General features: G+C 35.2%; 1 protein-coding gene across 5 annotated transcripts in view; it reads left to right on the top strand.

Moving 5' to 3' along the window:
* Positions 1-25597, top strand: part of RRAS2 (RAS related 2) — a 78801-nt gene that overhangs the window by 15159 nt on the left and 38045 nt on the right. Inside the window, exon 2 of one of the 5 annotated variants that reach the window (XM_069469618.1) lies at positions 21738-21755. The exons of the other annotated variants lie outside the window; for them this stretch is intronic. Within the exon in view, the coding sequence (XP_069325719.1) occupies positions 21738-21755 (18 nt within the window). The remainder of the gene's footprint in view (positions 1-21737; positions 21756-25597) is intronic. 5 annotated transcript variants of the gene reach the window in all.

The raw sequence follows: 25597 nt of genomic DNA, 5'->3' as shown, positions 1-25597 counted from the left end.
TCTCAGTCTGATATTAAACAATGGCAATGTTCTTTTGTCTTTTCTTAAGGCTACAAAACTGGTATTTTTCTAAAGCTTGATACTGTTTAATGAAACAGCTTTTTCCAGGGGAGTGTTTTTTCTTTGTGTGGATGAATATATATTTTTTTCTTTTTGTTTATCCATGAAGAGTTGTTCTTCTTAGCTGTTCTTGGTATTGAAAGTAAAGAACTGGTCATGTGTCAGAATTGCCTTGGAGTACTAAGATTTACATTATGTTTTGATGCTGAAGGGTGAGTTGATACAGGAGAGCTTCAGTTTCTTGGAGAGTATCGGTAGCAGGATTTCAACAAATACTAAATGTTATTAAATCCTCTAAGATATTCAGTCAAATCTGGGCTTTTGGCTGAGAGGTATAGTTTTATAGAATTAGAGATGGTTAAAAGGGATAGTTTTCACGTTTTTAAATCTGTCACAACCTGGCTTTCTGCACTGAGGCAAGTGGAAGAGGCTGGGGTGATATTTGTGTTTGTGTGTTTTCTCAAATGAGGGTTTTGGACTAGACAGTGATTCTGTGTCCGGTTCACCTTGACATTATTTTAAGCCCTATAAGCTCCAGAATATAAACAAGTATTTTAGTAGAGGACTTTATAAATCTGGGATGCTTTGCCTGAATCTGTGCCCCTTAGTTGTATTTGTTTGTACATTTATTCTTCACATTTAGATTTTGAGAATTAATAGAGCAGGAATAGCTTTGTTACATAAAACAAAGCACATAGCAAAATATTTGTTAATATGTATTAATTGCTAGTATTAGGTCTTAAACAAGACATAGGAAATAGCTGGGAAAAAAGAGGACTTAGGAAAGATGAGTTGTATCTATTGTGGGTCCATAGTGGCTAGTTACTGAAGAAAACAAACTGACTTTCATTTTGGATTTCATAGTTTCTCTGTAATTAAAAAGATTATGTGTGGCATATGCACATTTGAATGTTGAATTTTAGAAGTTTGAGCAGTTGATCCATAGCATTCAGTTTTATCCAAAATAGTCTTTTAATTTCAGTCCTCTTTTAATTTCTCTCTGGAAATTCTGACTCAGGAAATGTAAAACAGTCTCAGAGTAAGGTCTTAAAAGTTATTATTTTTGTCTTATTTCCTGGTGAATTTTCTCCTAATCTTTGTTTTTAGTTAAATGATGACATGAAGTTGAGATTAATCGTGAGCAATTTGTTAGCTGAAAAGAAGAATAGTGAGCAAGTAGTCAAACTGCAAAAGAATATTTGTGATAGAATTAACATTTAACTTTCAGAAATCATGTGAAAAAGATATGTGACTATTAAATTTGTAATTTTGTCCCTTTTGCCTCTGAAATTAAAATGTGTCAGCTAAATGAGGTAGGGAAATTTGCCTTAGGCATGTGATATGCTTGTGCACAAGCGCACATAGGCATGGATCTTGCTGAAACTGAGGAAGGAGTGAATTTAAGGTTAGAGAGGAGTTTGTGGGTTTTTGGATTAAAAAATGGAAATAAAATGTAAAACAGTGGTATATGTCTCTGATAATTTAATGATGCTTGCAGACTACATGAATTATATTCAGATATTAGCATGGAATTTCCATGACAACTTGTTTTAAATGAACTTTTTGATTATCAAGTGACTTACTATTAAAAATTTCTAGTAACCACAACGGTGTTTTATGATAAAGCACTTTTCATTCAATTGAAAGCTAAGAATGGAGTAGGAATGGTAAGGTTGCATATTCATAATTCTTGCTTCATTTAAGTTTCAGTCTTGTTTCCTTACCATTAGGAAGCCAGAGAGTTTCTATGATCATAATTTTAGATGTGAAAACAGTGTGGAAAACTTTGTCTTCTTTAAACTATCAGATTGTGATTTTCAGTTTTTAATTTTTTATTTAGAGACACAGACTATTGTGTTCATTTTTTTCCTCCTTTCTCAAATCATTGCAAACTATGAATTTGGTGTATATTTTTCTGTAGCAGAGAGTTGCAGGAATAAGCCATTGGCTGAGCTGATTAGTCGAATGAAGTTGTCTGACATGGGTTACTTTAGTTTGTGGTTTTAGATGAACAGTACATGGTGCACAGCTGTTGCTCCAACAGCTTTGTTCCAGCTGTCCTACTGGCCTGTCACAAAATACCCCACATTCCTTTTTTTTAAAAACAGAACTTCTTGTAATATTCTGTACTTTATTACTTAAAATGGATCCTAGTAATTAATGACTTTTCATTTTACACCTATCAATACCTATTTACTTAGAACAATGCCCAAATGAATTATGTGTAATAGATTTAAGCCTTGTTGTATGTATACTTTTTTGTTGAGAGTTAAAGTTGTAGCTGTGAAATGTGTGTTTATGTAGCTTGTATAGAAACTGTGTAGATAGACATTGGTTTGCATTTTTGATAAGGTGGTTGGTTGGTTGGACTTCAGTTTGTTTTCCTATCCTATGCAGGAACTGATTATAATACTAAGGGTTTCTTTTCAAGTTTTGTTTTTAAATTAGGAGTAGGTACCCATTAGGATACTTTGAATTAATAATGACTAATATGTATTGAGCATTTTCTGTGCATCAGGCACCATACTAAAAGCTTTACAAGCATTGCCTTATTTTATCTTTAGAATTACTTTATTTCTATGTTATAGCTATGGAAAATGAGGCTTAAAGTTAAATAAGTTACTGAAGATCCATAATAATGACTGAGATTTGACTTGAATTCACATTTTCTGATTAAGAAGCTCCTAAGGACTGCACTGTACTACCTTGCCCAAATCAAATTTTATTTAACAAGCTGCCTTACTAATCAAGTCATTATGTAAGTTTTCTTTCTTTTTAATCGGTGATTAGTTTCATGAAGCATTTCTCTTTTAAATTGAAATTAGGAGAGCTGAGATTGAATAGGAAGTGAAGTTTTGTTAAAAACATTCCTTGGCTTTGTGCACCCTCCTCCTGCCTCCCTGTGATCCATTTCCTATCACTTCTACAAATGCTACTCTGGCTCCTGCCCTTCCCCCATGGGCCAGCCCCCAGACTGGCTCCCATCTCCAGAATTCCATTGCCTCACCTGCCCCGTATCTATTTGAAATTCCTATTCTTACGCAATCTATTTAAGCTCTTACGTTTGAAGAAACACAATCTGATCAAACTTAGTCACAATCTGTGTGAAATGTACATCCATCACTCTTCTGAAGCTATATCTTTTACCAAGTATGCCTTTTTAAAACATTTTCATTTTATTTTTAATTTTTATTGATATATAATATACATATGCATACATATTTATAGGGTCCCAGTATGTCCTTTAATCTGATGAATTCTTAGTTATCTTTCTAGCTGTGGCTCAGATTTCATCTCCAGGAAGCCTCTTCTGAGGGAATATCCAGATTGGGCTGGGTGCCTCTCCCATTCGCTCCCATGGTATCCTGCGCATTTTCCACCCCTAAACCTTTTGAGAATAAGTTGCAGAATTCTTTCAGTGTTTATTTTCTAAAGAAGAGTCTTTTGTATAACCTTAGTATAGTTATTAAAGTCAGGAAATTACAATACTGTTATCTAACTTACATTACTCAGATTTTACCAATTATTCCCTAATGTCCTTTATAGCAAAAGAAAAAAAAAATTTCTGGTCCAGGATTCAGTCTAGGGTTGCTTGTTGCCTTTGTCATATCTTCTTAGTCTTAAGGTTATTTGTAAAATAACCCACAATTTGGGTTAGTCTGATGTTTTCTTATGATTAGAATCAAATTGTGTAATTTTGGCACAAATATCACAGAAGGGATATTGTGTCTTCTAGTACTGCAGTCTCCAACCCCTGGGCCACAGCCTGGTACTGTCCCCTGGCCACTTAGGAACCAGGCTGCGCATGCATCACTGCCTGAGCTCCACCTCCCCCCACCCCCACCCCCACCCCAACCTGTGGAAGAATTGTCTTCCGTGAAACTGGTCCCTGGTACCAAAAAGGTTGGGGACTGCTGCTAGTACATCATATTGAAGAGGCACATATTATCTGTTTGTCTCACTACTGATGTTATGAAATGTGATCACTTAACCACTGAAAATAACTCTCTTCCCTTTCTGATCAATGAATATTTTGTGGGCTAGAGATGTTGAGACTAGGTTAATAACCTAGTTTTTTTTTTTTGGAGACAGTGTCACTCTGTTGCCGGGGCTAGAGTGCTGTGGTGTCAGCCTAGCTCACTGCAACCTCAAACTTCTGGGCTCAAGCAGTCCTCCTGCCTCAGCCATCCAGAGTGCTAGGATTACAAACGTGAGCCACCCAGCCCGGCCATAACCTAGTTATTTTTTATCCTTTGGAATTATGTCATCTGTTTCTCTTTGCTCATCCTGTCTCCCTCCCACCTGCACTCCCTTCCTTGTTTCCTTGTTACACTTGCTGCTTCCAGCTTGCATTTGGGGACATGAGAGTTTTTTTTTTTTTTTTTTAATGTCTTCAAAGAACACTTATATTACAGACTCTTCTTTAGAAGGAAAAGCCCCCAGTTAGTATGTTTTTTTTATTCTTTATTCTTTATACTTTCTTGGCCTTAGTTTCTTTATCTTTAAAATGAAGAGGCTAAAGTAGATTATATCTAAGGAACTTTCAGGTTCTAAAGTCCTATGGCAAATGAGTTTATGAATTTTAAAAAGTTAAATTGTTATATCTAGTTTGTCCTGTTTTTCCCCTTTAAGGTTTTTAAAAAACCTATTTTCATTCTTGTCTCATTGCTTTGGCTTATAGTAGAAATGTCCTTACTTTCACTGGAGCCATGTCCCTTCCATGTAGATAATGCCTTTTCCCAAGGTGGAAGATAAAGTGGTATTGGTTTCTTTTGGTGGGATGGGGGTTGGGGTAGGGGACTCATTTTTACAATAGTCTATTAATAAGTCTTATTCATAGCAATTTTCTAAACTGCTTAAAACAAAGAAGAAAAGAAGAAAAAATTTAGTCTAATAATGTTTATTTATTACCTTTAAAAACATGATTTATGTATAATTTCCTTGGAAGGGTTTCACAAAGTTTCTTATATCGTAATTTCTAAAGAAGTGAGAATCTTGATTCATTGTGGAATTTAGAACAAATTATTTATTTGTAGACGTTACTTATAGTCATGTGTCACTTAATAATGGAGATCCGTTCTGAGAAATGCGTTAGGCAATTTCGTCACTCTGCAAACATTGTAGAGTGTACTTACACAAACCCAGATGGTCTAGCCTACTACACACCCAGACTATGCTATTGCTAGGCTATAAACCTATAGCTATTGCTCCTAGGCTACAAACCTATACAGCATGTTACTGTGCTTTAGGCCATTGTAACACAATGGTAAGTATTTGTGTATCTAAACATATATTGAAACATAGAACAGACAGGTTAAAAAAAAAAGGTATAAAAGATAAAAAATGGTACACCTGTGTGGAGCACAAATGGAACTTGTAGGTCTGAAAGTTGCTCTGGGTGGGTCAGTGAGTGAGTGGTGAGTGAATGTGAAGGCCTAGGACATTATTGTACACTACTGTAGACTTTAAAAACACTGTACACTTAGGCTATGTTAAATTTATAAAACAATATTTTTCTTCAGTAATAAATTAACCATAGCCTACTGTAACTTTTTTACCTTATAAACTTTTTAATTTTTTTAACTTCTTGACTCATTTAATAGTAACTCTTAGCTTAAAGCACATTGTACAGCTGTACAAAAATATTTTCTTTCTTTATATCCTTATTCTGTATGCTTTTTTCTATTTTTAAAATTTATTTTTATTTTAAAATTTTTTTGTTAAAAACTAAGGCATAAACACACACGCATACGTTTACACAGGGTCAGGGTCGAGATGTCACTAGTTGATAGAAATTTTTCAGCTCCATTATAACTTTTTGGGACCACTGTTCGATTATTCAGTCCATCCTTGACCTAAACATCATTATTTGTGCATGACTATATTTCATTATAAACAGACTGAAAGTATGAAGTGTTATTTCAACATTGTTATTTTAAGTTGTATAGGTCAAAGCATTAGGTTACTTAATGAGTTATAAGAAGTTAATTTGGGCACATTTTAACTTTTTAAGTAATTCTTCCTTAAGATTTTTATAATAACTAGCATTTACTTTTGTGATGTTTTACATTTGTGTAATTCTTTAGTTTTTGGATACATGATTTCATTTTATGACAGTAACAAACTTTTATGATTGGAAGGCAACATGGCATTGTTATGGTCATTATTTTCATTCCACATATGAGGAGAAATGGAGGCTGGGGAGGAGGGATTTGCTCAAAGTCCTATAGCAAACAGTGAAGCTGGGATTTATGTTTTCCTAACTTATTAATGTTAAATTTGAACAAAAATGCCAATACTTAAAGAGAGGAGCTGAAAACAGTGATATTCTTATTTGAATGAAATTCTCTGTATGTGACTAAGTTATTAGTGTGAGTCTGGGAAGAACACTGGGAGGAGGAGGAGGAGAGGGAAGAGTAAGTGAGGTTTAACAAAAAGCACATTTGATGACTTGATGTGTTTCTACTGAAACTACTAATGTTGGCTACTGACAAAAGCTAGTCAGGAGCCAAATGTTTGTAATGGTATCTTCTCTCTAAAATGTAGCTTAGGAAGACTGAGTTATTCATTCTGCACACATCAGTGTTGTATACGTGCTTGAGAATAACAAATACTAAAGTCAGTGTATTGATTACCTCTTGGGGTTGGGGGAGGAGAGAGGGGAATATGATTATCAAGAGCCATACAAGAGTCTTCAATCGTATTAGTCATGTTTTATTTCCTAAGTTGGCAGGTGAGTATGCATATTCTTTATATTTTTTCTTCGTAACATCTGAGATATTTTATAGTTAATGAAGAACAGAAAATGTACTCTGAATTGACTTTAATAAATATGTAGTCAGATGGAAACTTTCAGCCATTCATTTGGTATTAAAGGTATCTTGAATTGGTTGACAAGACACACGTGTGTTCTTCAGGGGTTTTTCCTTCAGGGTGGGAAACTTTTTTTTTGTCCTTGTCTACTCAAACAACTTGAGTACAATTCTTATTACAGTAAAAAGTTCTTAAGAGTATTTGGGTAAAACTGTTTTATGTGAGTGTGTGTGTTGTGATTTGCTTTTAAAATTACTGTACATGGTTTCTGAAGATTTCTCCAGAGCATAGTATCTGATTTCATCTTGGTGGTTACAGGAACTGATGATTAATTTTGCCTTAAATTTCCTGTATGAAGAAATGATGCCTTTAACTTTTCCCAGCACCAGATTCTTAACACTGTAGGTGTACAAAATGAATGTACACATAATGTGGTTTTAAGTCAGTGTGAATAAAGATTAAAAGAAAATGTAGAGTATCCTATACTAGACATGTGCTCTATGCTGTATGCTTTTGACTTTCTTTGCTCTCATGAGATTTACTCATTTATAAAATTGATTACTTTTGGACTGAGAACATTTCCATTAAGAGTGGACTTTTTTGAGGGAGGGGTGGGATTATTTTAGAAATATTAAGGATGCTACCATCCTTTTGGTGGTTTTGTTAATGGAAGGAATCTTATTTCCAAGTTTGGGTGGTAATGGGATTAGAAAAATGGTGGGGTTTTTTGTCTTTATTGGGGTTCTTCTGCTTTTTGGAGAGGTGGATAGGAGAGATAAAAGGAGTCCTATGTTCTTCCAACAAGAACAAGATATACATTTAAATATTGCTAATTTCCCCAATAAATAAATTCTTAAAAATGTGATTTAAGGGAATATTTCGATTTACAGGTTATAATGTAAGCTTAAAAGGAAGTGGGTAGGGTATGTAAGAGGTGGAAGGTTGGGGAAGGTAGAGTAAATGTGCTTGTTCTTGAGTTTAGAGATTTGGATTATCTCCTTTTTGGGGGATTACCTAGGAATTAACTCATGGTGCAAATTGGGGTTCCTTTGATTTTGAATAGATTCTCACTGTGCTTGAAGGGCTGGGTTCTTCTGGTATTGATTTTTGAGAATTTGAATAAGTATTTTGCTTCTGGCATGGTTTTATTTTATAGGTATTTTTTCTCTGGTGGCTTCTCAAAAGCAGAGCTGTTTTTCTCATTCCAGTGACAAGTAGAAGCTGTGGTCCATTAAGACTTTGTGATAGACAGAATTTGGAAACTGTTCCACATGCAGGGGTTCTTAACCTTTTTTGTGCAAAGGACTCTTGGCAGTTTGGTAAAAGCTATGGATTTCTCAGAATACTGTTTTTAAATGTGTAAAATAAGATATGTGTGATTATAAAGGAAGCCAATACTGATCAATTTAAATACTGATATCAAAATAATTAAAAACAAAATTCTTCCTTTGTAACTCATTGAGTGTAAATGCTATTCTGACTTATCTGTAACAACTATTATATGAAAATATCTGATTTCTTTTAGTGATAATCAAAAGTACTGCTACAGTACTTTGTTGAAAGAAATGTTAAATTTCAATTAGAGGTGCCAAAAGACAAATTTACATTAAATTTAGTTTAAAGATCTAGTTAGCTTTTATTTTTGATCCTGGAATCGATCAATGCCTCATTTTATAAAATAGAGTGACTGTTCTGATGAGCTGAGCAAAGAAGATTGGCTTTTGGGGCAGAAAAGAGCTGAAGAAAGCAGAAACAGAACAAAACCCAGATCAGTCTTTTTCTTGTCTTTGGAATGATTAAAGCAGAGGGGACTTCCTTATCTTGCCTGCAAAAACTGGCCTGTTTGGGATTTGACTATTATCTCTTACTCTTCTGATTTCTAGGAAGGTAAGATAAATGACTTGATTTTGCTTGGCAGTGGGAGCGCCGTTCAGCATGAATAACTTTCATTTTGGTTTGGACTGTTGGGCCTAGTGCAGGACCTCAGTCCAAACCAATGGCCTCTGGTAAATTTTATTTTATTTTTTGAGAATGGGTCTTGCTGTGTCGCCCTGGCTGGAGTGCAGTGGTGCAATCATAGGTCACTTATTAGCCTATCTTCAAATAATCTCCTTCCCATATAATGTAAAACCCTGCAATAATATACTTCCATTTCCCCCCTCCTGTACTTTACGTTTGTGTTGTCCTAATTTTAATTCTATTTATGGTACAAACCCTGCAATATATTGCTGTGCCATTCTGTTCTGTTCTCTTCTCTTCTCTTTTCTTTCTTTTTTTTTGAGACAGGATCTCACTCTTTTGCCTGGGCTGGAGTGTGATGGTGTCATCGGTCTCAAGGGATCCTCTGGCCTCAGCATCCTGAGTAGTTAGGAGAGTGTAGGCAGGCACAACCATGCCTGGCTAATTTTTTAAAAAAACTTTTTGTCAAGGGTCTACCTATGTTGCCCAGGCTGGTCTTTAACTCATGGTGTCAAGAATGCTGGGATTACAGGTGTGAGCCCCAAAGCTGTCTTTTGTGGGGGGAAATTTGTATCTGTAGAAAATCTTCATTAATGCAGCCAGGTCTTTCCTTAACCCAGCTAGGAAAGATTAACTGAGAGTCTGTTACTTTTAAAGGACTGAGAAGAAATATTTACTATCTATTCTCTCTGAGGGCTGCTACCTATAAAGTTTTGTTTACATACCAAGACCCCTTTGCTAGCCATTTTCTTCGTTTCTCCCTCCCATAACCTGTCTTGCCACTAAAACCTGTTTTGCCACAGTCCAAGCCCCCATTCTTTATAAACTTCTGAGTCTAATTGGGAGGTTGAGTCTTCCTTTTGAAGGCTCCCATGTATACCTGTTAAATAAATTTGTATGTCCTTTTCTCCTATTAATAAATGTGCTTCATGCCAGTGATTTGTTTTTTCAGTGAACTGTTAGGGGGTCTAGGGCCTTGGTCCCAGCAAAGGTGTTTATGATACATAAATGAATCTTATGTTTAGACTTGGGTCCCTTCCCCAAGATACTGCAGTTACGTAAATGCAAATATCCCCAAATCTGAAAAAACCTGAAATCTGAAATGCTTCTAGTCTCAAGCATTTTGGATAAGGGATACTCAAAGTGTATGTATTAGTATCTACATCCTCATGCAACTCTGAACTTTAATTTCCTCATCTGTATAAGGCGGATGGTAATAGTACGTACTTTGTAGGTTTTAGCTTTTTTGTGGGTGCTCTAGGTATTACATTGTTTATGTATAATTTATTACAGTCTGCTGGTATTGTCATTTTACCAGTCTGAGTGAAGTATGGAAACCTTACCTTCCTTCATGTTTCTTTACCCTCCTGCATTTATAATATAACTTTTAAATATTCTTTCTATATACATTTGGGACCACATCAGATAGCATTATAATTTTTGTTTCAACTTTCAAGCATACTATAGAAAATTCAAGAGAAGAAAAGCCTATTGTATTTATCTCTATTTTTGCTAGCCTTGTATTTTTCTTCCTGATGTTTGAAAGTTCCTCCTTTTATCGTTTAAAGACCTTACTTTAGCCATTCTTTTAGGTTGAGTCCTCTGGCAACAAATTCTCTTAGGTTTTCTTATTTGAGAATGTCTTGATTTCTCCTTCATTCCAGAATAGTATGTTTTTTTACTGGATGTAGGATTCAGAGTTAACACAGTAGTCCTTCCTTACCTACAGGGGTATGTTCTAAGACCCCCAGTGAATGCCTAAAACTGTGGATAGTACTGAACCTTATATGTATTGCTTTTTCCTATGCATACATACCTATGATAAAGTTTAATTTATAAATTAGGTACAGTAAGAGATTAACAATAACTAATACAATAGAACAATTATAACAATGTAATAGAAGTTATCTGAATGTAGTCTCTGCCTCACGCAAAATCTATTGTACTCGTCCTTGTGATGAGGTAAATTAGTGAGGTAAATGAGGTAGGCATTGTGATGTAGCGTTGGGCTACTATTGATTGACCTTCTGACTTATCATCACAGTCACTTGCTTTGGATGATGTTGGATCATTGAGCCATAATGATGTTGATGGTTGGCTGTCAGGAACAGATGATGTTGATGACTAATGGGTCATCAGTGTATATAGTGTGAATATGCTGGACTAAGTGATGGGATGGCTTGAGATTTTATCACCCTACTCAGAATGGTGTGCAATTTACAACTTGTTTATTTCTGAAATTTTCCATTTAATATTTTCGGACCTCGGTTGACCAAGGGTAACAAACCATGGAAAGTGAAACTACAGATGGCAGGAGGCTATGGTAGTTTTTTTTGGTCAGCATGTGAAAAATACTGTGCCACTTCTGATTTCCATGGTTTCTGATGAGAAATCTGCTGTTTTTACCCCATAGGTAATATGGTGTTTTTCTCTGGCTGCTTTTAAGATTTTTTTGTCTTTAGTTTTCAGAAATTTAATTATGATGTGTCTTGGTGTGGATTCCGATGGGTTTTTCCTCTTTGGGGTTCACTTAGGATTCTTTTTTTTTTTTTTTTTTTTTTTTAAAACAGTGCAGACACAGTGTTATGGCTTGGCTTCTTTTTTTTTTTTTTTTTTTTTTTTTTTTTGTTGAGACAGAGTCTCACTTTGTTGCCCAGGCTAGAGTGAGTGCCGTGGCGTCAGCTTAGCTCACAGCAACCTCAGACTCCTCGGCTTAAGCGATCCTACTGCCTCAGCCTCCCGAGTAGCTGGGACTACAGGCATGCGCCACTATGCCCGGCTAATTTTTTCTATATAGATTTTTAGTTGTCCATATAATGTCTTTCTATTTTTAGTAGAGACGGGGTCTCGCTCAGGCTGGTCTCGAACTCCTGACCTTGAGCAATCCACCCACCTCGGCCTCCCAGAGTGCTAGGATTACAGGCGTGAGCCACCGCGCCCGGCCATGGCTTGGCTTCTTGAACGTGTAGGTTTATGTCTTGCCAAATATGGGGAGTTTTCAACCATTATTTCTTCATGTACTTTTTCAAGCCTTATTCTCTTTGGCCTCTCACTGAGATCCTCTGAAAACATGAAGGCTAGATCTTTTTTAATAGTCCCACTGGTTCTTGAGGCTCTGTTTACTTTTTTTCTTTTTTCCAGTGCATTTTTGTTGTCTTTTTCAGATTGGATGGTTTCTATTGTTCTGCCTTCCAGTTTGTTGATTCTTTCTTCTGTCCTCTCCATTTTGTTAAGACCATCCACTCAACTCTTTATTTTGGTGGTTGTATTTTCCAGTTTTAAGTTCCCATTTGGTTCTTTATATTTCTATTAGGCTATTAAGTATGAAATGTCCTGTTTCCTTAAGTGCTAAGTTTGACAGTTGATATCTCTGACATTTCATTTTGACACTTCTTTTTTTTTTTTTTTTAAATTGTGAAGGTACATCCTCATTTTTTCAAATGCATGTTTTGGCTTGTGATTATCTTTCAAAAATTTTTTTAGAGCAATTTTTGTGAACCCATGGATAAGTAAAAAATTCGTGTTATTTTTGAATATGACTTCTGTTGTGGAACAAATGCAACATAGACAGTTCGAAATATCAACGGAGTGTTTGGGAAGGATGTGACTAATGAACGCACAGTAGGTTGATGGTTTGAGAAGTTCCATTCTGGTGATTTTAATCTTGAAAATGAGCCATGTGGGTGAACTGAGACCAAGGTGGATAATGATGAGCTGAAGGCTGTAGTAGAAGCGAATCCATCTCAACCTATGTGTGAATTAGCAGCAAGGTTTGACATTACTATTCCAACCATATTGGACCATTTGAAACAAATGGACAAGGTAAAGAAACTGGATATGGGGGTACCACATGAATTAAATGAGCATCAGAAGAGAAATCATCTCAAAGCTTGCCTTTTTTTTGCTGTCACAACATAAAGACGAACCATTTCTACACCGTATTGTTATGTGTGATGAAAAATGGATTCTTTTTGACAATTGCAAACATTCGGCACCATGGTTGGATAAAGATGATGTCCTGAAACACAGTCCAAAACTGAACTCATCAAAAAAAGCTAATGGTGTCTATTTGGTGGTCCAGTGCTGGTATTATCCATTACAGCTTCATGAAACCTGGTCAGTCAACTACAGGGGATGTCCACCGCAACCAGCTGGACGAAATGATGAGGATGCTTGCGATTAAGCAGCCAAGAGTGGGCGATAGAGATAGGCCAATCCTCTTGCAAGACCACAGGTGGCACAAACAAAGCTGCTCAAACTACAGCAGCTGGACTTGGATGACGCTCTTGTCATCCACTGTATTCACCAGACCTTGCATCAACTGACTACCACTTCTTCCAGGCTTTGGACCACTTTCAAGGAAAAATATTCAATCTCAGCAAGCTGTGGACAACACCTTTCTCGATTTCATTGCCACTTGCTCTTGAGGCTTCTTTGCTGCTGGCATAAACAAGCTACTGTTAACATGGCAAAACTGTGTCGATAGTTTAGCCACATACTTTGATTAATTGTACTGCTTCTTGTTTGAGATATAATAAACTAAACTTTTGATTTGAAATCAGATATTTCCTATTAAGTGACCTATTTCTTTGCAGAGACTTTTTGTTTTTTGCTGAGGCTATTTTTTCATTTGTTTCAAGCATGCTTGTAGTTGTTGAATAATTTTTATCAAGACTGCATTAATATCATTCTCATATAATTCTGATATCTTTGTCATCTCAGTGTTGGCATCTGTTGATTGCCTTTTTGTCATTCAGTTTGAGATCTTTCTGGTTCTTGTATTTTTCTGTTGAAACCTACACATTTTCATATTTTGTTCTCAGGTTGTGGATCTTATTCAAACTGTTTCAGCTGGCATTTTTGATACTACTCTGGCAGGAGAAAGGGAGGTGCTACCTTCTTAGTGTGAGGAGGAGGTAGATTTCTAGATTCCCTACTCTCCCTTCATTGAAACTCAGGAGTTGGGAAACAGCTGCCCAGTGGGGATAGAAGTCCAGGTTCCTGTGTGATCTCCATTGACACTGCTGGGAGAGGGAGATTAATTACTGCCCTAGTTATTGGCTGGTAAGGATGAAAGTTCAGGCTCCCTACTGGGCCTTCTCTGACACCATTGCAGTAGGGGTTGTTGGGGTGCCTCTTTACAGTTGAGTGTGGAATTCTAGGCTCCCTACTCTAGACTTTCCTGGTGTGGGTGGAGGTGGAGCTGAAGTTTTTTCTTTGGTGTTTGGAGTAGAGAAGTTATTCTCTAAAAATTTTCTGTCTTGCTGGGTATTACAGAAAAGAAACTGAAGACAGTTTGAAGAATGGCTTTGAGTGTTCAGCAGGGTCGCATGTCTTATATTGGGAAGTAATCTGATGGTGAAAATTCTAAGGTTGAATTTAGCAATGAATAGGTTACAGAGAGAGCTGTATTAGTGGAACGATGGGACTAGAAGCCAGACTCTATTGAATGGGAAGTGAAGAAAATTGTTGATTGAGGGGAAAGAAGAAAGGAAAGAGCCAGGGGTAGGGTGGTGGTGGTGCATGTGTTTTTAGAAAAAGAAAATGTCTTGTGTTCTGCTGAGGAAAAAGCTAGTACAATAGGAAACATACTAGAGAAGCAACAGTTGATGTCAAGGATCTTTGAAAAGGTTGGAGGAGATCAGATCTAGAGCACAAACTGAGGTGTAAAAGCTGGGGAGGAATAGTGATACTTTTCTTTTTTAACCCACATTATGGTGGAAAGAATATTTATATGGGGGTGTTTATGGATGCAGGAGAGTTTTTAGAAACAAGGAAGAACTTGATGGGAGTTCGAGCCAGTTAGTTTTCTTTGATATAGGAGGCAGAATAATCTAGTGTGTGTGTGTGCACGCGAGGCTGCTTTCCAAAAATGTTTTACCTAAATTAGTAATTTAACAGTAAAAAAAACACCCATCTGTTACATTATAGATATATCGTAAATGTATATATTTTTAAAAATTCGCTGATGATGCAAATAATTCTTTTGTCTTAAAAGGAAAATGACAACAAGGTGAGGAAACAATTAACAAACACAGGAAACATTTTAAATTGTTTTCTCTCTGAATAGCAACAAAAAAAGAACAGTAAAACAAGAAACCACTTTTAAGTTACCAAGTTGGCAAAGATTGATAAAAGGTTACCTGTTATCTGTAAAGGGATGGGAAATGGGCACTCATACTGCTTTTGAAGTTGTAGATCAATAAGGTGAATTAAGTCTTAAATTTCATAAACTTTGACTCAGTAGTTATTTTCTAAGTAAATTTTTCTGATGAAAGAATTTGCTGTATGTGCAAAGATTTATAAATAAAATTTTGTGACAGTGTTACTTATGACAAAATTTTGGAAATAGCCTATATGGTCAATAATGAAGACTAAGTAATGGTCCATGTCATTAAAATTAATTTTAAGAGACTATTTGGCAAGGAGGTAATGCCTATTAAAAGTAGGGAGGGAACATAGATCATAGAATTGAATTCCCAATATGGTACAGATTTAATTGTATATGCATAGAAAAATAAGAGCTCAAATGAAGAGTTGAATTATGGATGATTTTAATTTTTTTTTTCTTTTGTGTCCGGGTTTTCTTTACTGAACACGCAACATATTCTATAATAAGGAAAAAAATTTAAAAAACTTCAGTTGTTACTCTTTTTTTTTTTTTTTTTTTTTTTTGTTGAGACAGCGTCTCACTTTGTTGCCAAGGCTAGAGTGAGTGCCGTGGCGTCAGCTTAGCTCACAGCAACCTCAGACTCCTCGGCTTAAGCGATCCTACTGCCTCAGCCTCCCGAGTAGCTGGGACTACAGGCATGCGCCACTATGCCCGGCTAATTTTTTCTATATAGATTTTTAGTTGTCCATATAATGTCTTTCTATTTTTAGTAGAGACGGGGTCTCGCTCAGGCTGGTCTTGAACTCCTGACCTTGAGCAATCCACCCGCCTCGGCCTCCCGGAGTGCTAGGATTACAGGCGTGAGCCACCGCGCCCGGCCGAGTTTTTACTCTTAAGAGAATATAATTGGTATAGCTTTCTAGAGTATAGGTTGGTGTTACTTAATCAATAGCCAAGCCTTATCCTTTGAGTTTTAAGTCCACCTCCAGGAATTTTTACTGTGGAAGAAAGAATCACAAATATTTATATACAAAGATATTTATCATGGCATGAATTATAATAGTGATATACTAAAGTTCTAAATAGTTAAATTGTTAAAATACAGTTCTTTTCTCTAGTGGACTTAAAGCAGATAAATACAGCTTATAAAAAATTATTTTAGAAATGTATATAATGACAGAGGAAGTTGTTTCTACTATGATTTACATGAAGAAAAACATAAAATGATAAGTCTTGTACTATGTTTTTATCCTTAAAATGATAGGGAAAAAACCCAATAGGAATAAATAGAAATAGACTCAAATGTTGAGTTATTTTCTTCTTTACACTTTTATAAATTTTCTACAGTGGTCTAATTTTATAATTTAAAAAAGTTATAAATAAATATGCTAATTGATATAAAACAATAAAAGTTGTTTGGTTTGTATTGTTATGATTTCTAGGGAAATGTGAATTCTTATTTTTATTGTTTCATTTTTTTCTTATATGATTTGTTCATGTCTTTGGCCATTTATGTGTTAGCTTCTTATTTGGAAAAGCTTCTGAGTAAATATAAGAAGTTTTATATTTACTTCAGTTAGTTTCTTTATCTGTGGTGAAACACAGACTACAAATCTAGATTTCTACCAACATATGAAAATATGCTCAACATCACTAGTCATCTGAGAAATGCAAATTAAAACCACAATGAGATACCATCTTACTCCTGTCAGAATGGCAATTATTAAAAAGTCAGAAAACAATAGATGTTGACATGGATGGGGGGCGGGGCGGGGAGAACACTTATACACTGTTGGTGGGAATGCAGATTGGTACAACCTTTATGGAAAACAGTATGGAGATTCCTCAAAGAGCTAAAAGTAGACCCACCATTTGATCCAGTAATCACACTGCTAGGTATCTACCCAAAGAGAAAGAAGTCATTTTATAAAAAAAGACAACTGCACCGGAACATTTGTTGCAGTACAATTCACAATTACAAAGATATGGAACCAACCTAAGTGCCCATCAACTGATGAGAAGATAAAGAAAATGTGTGTATGTATATGGGTGTGTATATACACACATATATGCACATACATACATACACACACACCCCATGGAATACTACTTGGCCATAAAGAAGAATGAAATAATGTCTTTTGAAGCAACTTGAATGGAACTGGAGACTATTATCCTAAGTGAAGTATTTCAGGAATGGAAAAGCAAATACCTCATGTTCTCCTAAGAGTATATATGGTCATAAAGTGGTGTAACGGACATTGAAAACTAAGAATGAGGGAGGGAGATGAGGGATAAAAATCTACATGTTGGGTACAAGTAACACTATTCTGGTGACAGGTACACGAAAAGCCCTGACTTCAGCGTCATACAATTCATCCATGTAACAAAAAACGCTTGTACCCACTAAATCTACTGAAATTAAAAAAAATTTTTTTTCTTCTGTCATTTAAACTTTAGAAAAAGATCATTTTTCTTTTTTTTTCTTTTTTTTTTTTTTTTATGTTGAGACAGAGTTTCACTTTGTTGCTTTGTTGCCCAGGCTAGAGTGAGTGCCGTGGCGTCAGCTTAGCTCACAGCAACCTCAAACTCCTCGGCTTAAGCGATCCTACTGCCTCAGCCTCCCGAGTAGCTGGGACTACAGGCATGCGCCACTATGCCCGGCTAATTTTTTCTATATAGATTTTTAGTTGTCCATATAATGTCTTTCTATTTTTAGTAGAGACGGGGTCTCGCTCTTGCTCAGGCTGGTCTCGAACTCCTGACCTCGAGTGATCCACCCACCTCGGCCTCCCAGAGTGCTAGGATTACAGGCGTGAGCCACCGCGCCCGGCCAAGATCATTTTTCTTAAGATCTGATATGCAATTCTTTTATTTTCTATGATCAGATTTTATCATATCTTTTATAAGGAATCCATTTCTTGGCTATTTTGCACTGATGATGTGTGTTTGTGAATTTTTTTTTTTTTTTTTTTGGAGACAGAATTTCACTCTGTTGCCTGGGCTAGAGTGCCATGGCGTCAGCCTAGCTCAGAGCAACCTCACACTGCTGGGCTCAAGCGATCTTCCTGCCTTAGCCTACCCGAGTAGCTGGGACTACAGGCCGCGCCTGCGCACGCCAAAACGTGCCCGGCTAATGTTTTGTTTCTGTTCTTGGTTGCTTGGATAATTTTTCCTATTTCTAGTAGAGATGGGGTCTTGCTCTTGCTCAGGCTGGTCTCCAACTCCTGACCTCAAGCAATCCTCCCGCCTTGGCCTCCCAGAGTGCTAGGATTAAAGGAATGAGCCGCCGTGCCTGGTCTGTGAGTTTTTAATTGATTAAAAAACTTAGTGAAATATTTGTGAAAGTGTCATTAAAAATACAGAATTTTTACCGTATATGCAAAGATGCAAGCAATACAAAGGTATGTCAAGTAAAAGCATCTCCCATTCCTGTTTACATGATTGTTATTTAGTAATAAGCACATTAAAATGAACTCATTTGAAGTATATTGTTACTTGAGTTTTGACAAATATATACACCTATGTAACCATCACCACAAGCAAGATAGAGAACATTTCTATCTCTCTGTCCTTTCCCAATTAGTAACCTCTAAGCGTAACCACTATACTTTTATCCCCAAAGTTTAGTTTTGCCTGTTTTCAGACTTTATTTAATAGAATTATACAGTATGTGCTATTTTGTGTCTGTGGTGTTTTGCTTGGCATAATGGTTTTGAGATTCATCCATGATATTACTTTTTTCTGTAGTTCCTTCATCTTGTTTTGTAGTGTTTCATTGCATGGATATACCAAAATTTATTTATCGACGGAACATTCAGATTATTTCCAGTGTTTAGGAGGTATGAATAAAGCTGCTCAGAACACTGAGGTACAAGTCATTGTATGAACTTACGTTTTCATTTCTCTTGGATAAATTCCAATTCATGGGTTATTGGGTCATACAGTAAGTGTATGTTTAACTTTGGAAAAGAGTTTGGCAGTTTCTTAAATGTTTTTACCATTTTACATTCCCAGCAACGTTGTATGGAAATTCCAGTTACTCTGGGTCCTTACCAATAGTTGGTATTTTAGCCAATGCAGTGGGTGTGTGGTGGTATCTCACTGTGGTTTTAATTTTGCTTTTCCCTAATGACTAATGACACTGAGCATCTTGATGTGTTATATTAGCCATTTGTATAGCTTCTTTTGTATCTGTTCAAATTCTTAATCTGTTTTAAAAATTGGGTTATTTGTCTTACTAAGTTTCTTGTTTCTTTTATTAAGTTGTATAGGTGTTGTATTGTTTCCGCTTTCTGGTTACACAGAAGCTTATGATCAAGATCATATTTGGCTTGTAGGATGAATTGGATAGTATGTTAATCTTCACATTCCTCAAGAGTTTAAATTTTTTTTCTTGTTATACTGTTTAATGGAGTTTTAAAATTTTATATTTAAAAATCTGAATTTACCACTGTTGTCATTAATTACAGTTACTCCTTTTGTTGTTGATAAATTAGACATGTCCATGTCATCTTCTGTTGATTTAGTTTCCTAACTCTTGGGATGTCAACTTTATTTGTAAATATGTGTTTTTGTTTTTAAAATTTCGTGTAAAAACATTGCCTTAATTAAGCTTTTCAATTTTTTTGTATAGCCGTGGTTGAAAGTATCTTTTGTTATAGCCTCTTTTCCTTGAATATTTATATCATCTGAAAAAGTTTTTTTTAGTGTGACTACATGTTAGTGTACTGCCTCTGCTTTTTCAGGGAATCTGAGATGATTAAAATATCCTTCCTCAGTGGTAGTCATTTAAATTTTTAAGTATAGTATTCCCTCCACCCCCACCCTTAGGAGCCATCTCTTAAATTGTCAGTGCTACAATGAATAGATCCTGTATTTATCCATAGTTATTTTGTTCTATTTTTCCTTTGGGTTTAATTGTTTTCTAAAAATCTTATAATTCATTGTTGTGTTTTTCTCTTTTGATAAATACATTCACGTCATCTGTGATACTGCGTTAGTCATTTGGATATTTGTTGAAATCCTGTTTTTTAATTTTCTAAATTAAAATGTCTCTTTTCTTCATTTGAATTTTTATTAGATATTTAAAATTTAAGTCTTTGATTTCTGCTTTTCTGTTTTACTTTCATCAGTGAGGCTAGAGATTTGCAAGTTTTATTTTTAAATTTGTTTAATTAATTAATTAATTTCTTTCGTTTGGTTTTTCTTTTTTTTTGTTTTTGAAACAGGGTCTTGCTCTGTCACCCAGGCTAGAGTGCAGTGGTGCAATCATGGCTCACTGCAACCTCCAGCTCCTAGGCTCAAGTAATCCTCCTACCTGGGCCTCCCAGGGAGCTGGGATTACAGGCATGAGGCAAGTAATCCTCCTACCTGGGCCTCCCAGGGAGCTGGGATTACAGGCATGAGGCACTGCACTGGGCCCGCAAGTTTAGACATTAGGAAAGGTATATTTACTATTTTAGTGCAGGAAGTAGATCCTAGTGTTGAGGGGGGCCTAAAGCTTCTATAATTTTGAGGATCCTCTTTAAGATACAAAATTATACACATGTGAATGTACATTCTATATTCTTTTTTTTTTTTTTTCTTCCCGTTTTTGGAGGCATCTGTCATGGAAATGTCCTGTATTCTTTAAACTATAATACTTTACATGTCAGATATATATATTTTTTAACTTCTAGTGTTTCTAAGTTTTTGCATTGATTTATACTTTTTGTTGCCTAGGTAATATTGTTTTTGTTATTGCATAATGCGATTTTAAAATCTTAAAGTAGCTCTTGCCAAATAAATTTTACCATGTTTGATATTGATGTTTTTATACTTTTTTTCCTGGTTTGACTATATTTGATATATTTCTTCTCACCCTTTTATTGTTAGCCTTGTGTGTTTTGTAAGTGCTACAGTGTTAGAGTTTATTAAAAAAAATCCTGTCCAGACTTTTCTTTTTCTGACAGAGCCATTTAACTTTATCATGGTTATATTTGATCTAAGCTTAGCCTCTTTGTAATTTTTCCTTCATACTTTCCTATGTCTGACCTGTGTTTTAGGTCCTTCATTTTACATTGACTTGTAAGAGGCAACATCTGTTTTCAGTATCTGCTGTATGGGAATGAGTAAATAAAACCTTTTCATCCTTGAAATTTTTTCTCTGATGAGTTGTTTTGGGTAACAAGTATATAAGAATCTATGAAGAGTTGGTGGGAACCCATTAAAATTATGTACTGCACGTTTTTGTTTTTCTCTAAAGCATTTAGAGACTGGTCAAATAGGAGAAATTTTGTTTGGATTATGTTGCATGAATTTTTATTGTCACAAGTCTAGTAGCAATTTTACTGATAGTTTGACTTTGGAATAAAATCAAGTCAGCATTAATATGGTAACCAGTTGTTCTCCTGGAGTAAAATTTTAATTCCCATATCCTTCTGGACCCCTTTTAGGTAATGAGGGTGTTTGTGTGTACCTAAATGCTCAGGGAATGCAGACTTAGTTTACTTAGTTATTAGTGCAAAGTTAAAAGGCAATTTTGTGGGTACTGATAAAATGCTTCTGAAGCTAATATAACAATGCTTTTCTTTTTTTGTATAAATAATGGCAAATTGTATTTGTTCTTTAAACACTTAGGAAGAACATGGAATTGTTTTCCCTCTTTGCATCCCCCCCTCCCTATGTAATAGAGTAAGTAGTAAGACTATTTTCCCCTCCCTCTTAACTCTGAAGAAGACAACTTCCTTTATTTTGCATTTTTAGGGGTGGTTATAGCACTTGTTTTGAGGTTTGACCGCCCTTTCTTCAGCTATTTTTATTTTTACGTGCCACTTTAAGTGAGTACACTCAGTGGTATTTTAACTATAATATCTTCTGTAATGAAATTCATGCATGCATATTATGTTTTAAAACTCTGCTGTTATTTTGATTTAATTTGGCTTAATTGGTTTATGCTATTTCTGCTTCATCTGAGTTTTTAAACGAGTGACTGCCTAGTTTTCCACAGCTGAACAGAATAGCAAAATAATATTCTTAATAGATTTGCAATGTTTATTTTCTGTTTAATATTATAAATGATTTAAGATACGACATACGAGTTTTAACTGTTTGTTGCTCAGTGCCCACCCTCCCACTTTAGAGGACAGACATTTTGCTCTCACTGGAAACTGTCCTAAGTTTCTTTCCAAGTCAACTGGAATAAAGATATAGAACTTTGACCTCTTAAAATTGTTCTTTTACTGTTGTAAAACTGTTCTTTTACTTGCTAAGCAAATTTCAGAATTGGTAAAAGTTGGTAATAAATTTATGTTGCATATTTACAGTCTTTTCCAAAACTTTATTAACATTGGAAAGCACATATTACCTGGGATGTTCTGTTACAACAATTTGTGTAGTTGAGTTTAATCAGATATGTGTGATAACTTTTTAAAGTAAAATTTGGGCGTCACGTAAAATAGCTAAGTGGCATACTTCCTGGCATAGAAATTCAATACACAAAATGGTAAACATTACACAATAGCAGCAGCATTTTAGAAGCTATATAACAGCTTAGTTACTTGTCTTAAGCTGTCCCTATTTCTGGTTTTCTCAAAAATATAGTGTTAAGTACATACCCTGAAATTTTCAGATTTATACATACTATATTGAAGCCTTCTCTACTACTATTTTTGGGTTCCATAAAATAGAATAATGAAATCACTTTTAGTGCTATTCAAGGGAAGAAAGTGAAATTTTCTTGAAAGGATTCTGATGTACGTCAATGTTTTGTTGAATGCTTTTCCATAATATTTCTAGACAGTCTCAAATTCGAGGAAGTAGTCGAGAGAGGCCTAGTGAGAGTCCAGACACCATCCTTCCTTAAAATGGGATCAACTGCTGCTCCTTCCCCAACTCCCACTTTGTTCCCCAATTGGACAATATTTTATGTAAAATAGAATTTGTATTTTATGCAAAAATTACAAGTTTTACAAGCCAAACACAAAATACAATGGAAGAAGACACTTCTTGTTTAACAGCAAACTAAAAGTACTTCTAAAAGTTTAAAAGTATATAACTTGTATGTTAGGAAACCTAAAAATGCTACCAGTGTTTGCACAGAAGACTTAAATAATTAGAAAAGCATATTTATTCTTGGATTTGAAGATTCAAGTTCTAAACTGTGTCAGTTTTAGAAGTTAATCTACAAACTTAATGCCATCCTAAATACTAAATAGGATACTAAAAGAATTTAAAAAAAAAAAAAAAACCCACCAGCATTTACCCTTGCTAAGGTGTTAGTACAAGCACGTTTTGTAGTAAAACAAAACTTAAAGAGTTCAAGTAACTTCTCTAAGGTTACAAAGGTAGGAAGTGATGAAGCAAGGCTTCCCATTCAGGTGAGTTTTAGGGCACAGATGTAATAATAGCTAATATTTAGTAAGCATTTACATTATTAAGCTGTGTTTGTTCAAGAAAAATTTCATTCAACACATGTGTTGGACAACTGCTACGTGTCAGGAACTTTTGAGGTGCTGGCAAAATAGCATTGAAAAAAAATTTTCATGGAGCTTACACATGTAAAGAATTTCTTGGCCATTATTGTGCTGATGAATTTTAGGATCAGCTTGTCAAGTTCTGTGAAAAACCCGGTAGCCTTTTAAAAATTTTAAATTGGATCAGTTAAGGGAAAATTGACATTTTCACTTAGCTGCAGTAAGCTATTCCATAAACATGGAATGCTTTTTATATTCATATACATTTTCCACTTTTTGGCCTTTATTTAAAGCTTTATTATTTCTTGCTATAAAGGTCTAGAATATATTTTATTAGAGTTAGTTCAAGTTACCATACATTTGCTGTTGCTATCGTAAATGGTATTTTTCATTTGACTTAAGCTTTCTAACGGTTTATATACAGAAGTGGTATTGTTTTTTTGGGGGTGGTGGTGGTGGTGTATGTAGACTTGTCTATCCAAACACCTTGCTGAACTCTAATTCCAATGATTCTGTATATTCTGTTGAGTTTTCTATGTAGATAACCATATCAAATAATTCTTTTCTATTCTTATACCATTTTCTTTCCTTATTAATAACTGGGACCTCCAACAGAACATTGAATAAACTTAGCAATAGTGGACATCCTTGTTCTTGATTTTAAAGAGTTTTCATCATAAAAAAAAATTATTTGCTGTAGGTTTTTGATTTCCTTCTAGTCTGACTTGCTGTGAATTTTTAAGATAAATGATATTTCTTCGTGCTTTTCCTTTATCAGTTATGTTCAAATTGTTTTTCTTTAATGTGTTCATGTAGTGAGTTATATTTGCACAAAAAGAGTATGTATCCTATTCTTGGATTCCTGGGACACACTGGTCATTTATACTCTCGTTTATGAATTACTGGATTCTGTTTGCTAATATTTTGTACATGGGCTTTGTTTTCATCTATGTTTATTAGTGAAATTGGCCTATAATTTTCGTTTTTCATAATGTCTTTGGTTTTGGTATCTAGATTATACTGGCAAAATGAGTTGGGAGAGTATTTCCTCCTTTTTTATTCTCTGGAAGAATTTGTGTGATACTGGAATTGCCTATTTCCTAAAAGTTTGGTGGAACTTGATTTTGCAACTTCTGGACTTGGTCGTGTGTGTGTGTGTGTGTGTGTGTGTGTGTGTGTATGTGTGTTGGGGAGTGGGGTATAAAGTTTTTTGTTTTGTATTTTTTTCCTTCGTTACTGGTCATAGGTACTATTCAGGCTTTCTTATTTTTCTTGAATCAATTTTGATAGTTTGTATTTTTATATACATTTGTCTATTTTATCTGTTTCACATTTGTTGCATAAAAGTTGTTCATGGTATTAATATTTACCTTTAAATTTCTCCTATAGCTGTAGTTATGTTCACTATAATCCATCCTTTAGTTCTCTTCAGCAGTGTCTAAAGAGATCTGCTTTTTAGTCCATGCATTGAATTTTTGCCATCAGAATATATTTTTATTTCTGCAAGTTCCCTTTGTTTCCTTTTATGATTTTTTTTTTTTTAAGAGATAGTGTCTTGCTTTGTCGCCCTGACCATGCTGGAGTATAGTGGCATGATGATAGCTCACTGTAGCTTCCAACTCTGGGCTCAGGAGATCTTCCTGCCTCAGCCTCCTGAGTAGTTGGGACTATAGAAGCAGTGCCACTGCACCTAGGTAATTTTTTTATTTTTAGAAAGACGAGGTCCCCCAATGTTGTCATAGGCTGGTCTCAAACTCTTGGACTCAAGCGATCCTCCTACCTCGGCCTCTCAAAGTGAGCCACCACATCAGGCTTCCTTTTAAGATCTTAATAGTTGTTTTTGATAGCCTCTTATTGCTCGCTCACTCATTTGCGATTCCATTTCTCTCTCTTTCCTTCTCTCTTTAAATTATCTGCTTAAATAAGGATATGTTTCTCTTTTTAGTACTTAATCCTGGGTTATGGTTGGTGTGGCTGATAAAAATTTTTAACAATGGATATTATATACTTCCCTAGTAAAAAGTTCAAGATAAATTAGATTGTGAATACTTTAACATAGAGATATATAGATCAGATTGTTGGTGTTCAGCCAATAAGATTTATGTTACAAGGAGATTACTTGAGGGATGATTAAGGTTTTCTTAGGTAAAAATATTGGAAAAATTGTTATTTGTGAGAAGCGTAACATAGGAAGAGA

Source organism: Eulemur rufifrons, chromosome 6 (assembly GCF_041146395.1).
Source record: "Eulemur rufifrons isolate Redbay chromosome 6, OSU_ERuf_1, whole genome shotgun sequence".
Classification (NCBI taxonomy): domain Eukaryota; kingdom Metazoa; phylum Chordata; class Mammalia; order Primates; family Lemuridae; genus Eulemur; species Eulemur rufifrons.
Note: the sequence above shows the minus strand (reverse complement) of the source record. Positions and strands in the feature narration are given on the sequence as shown.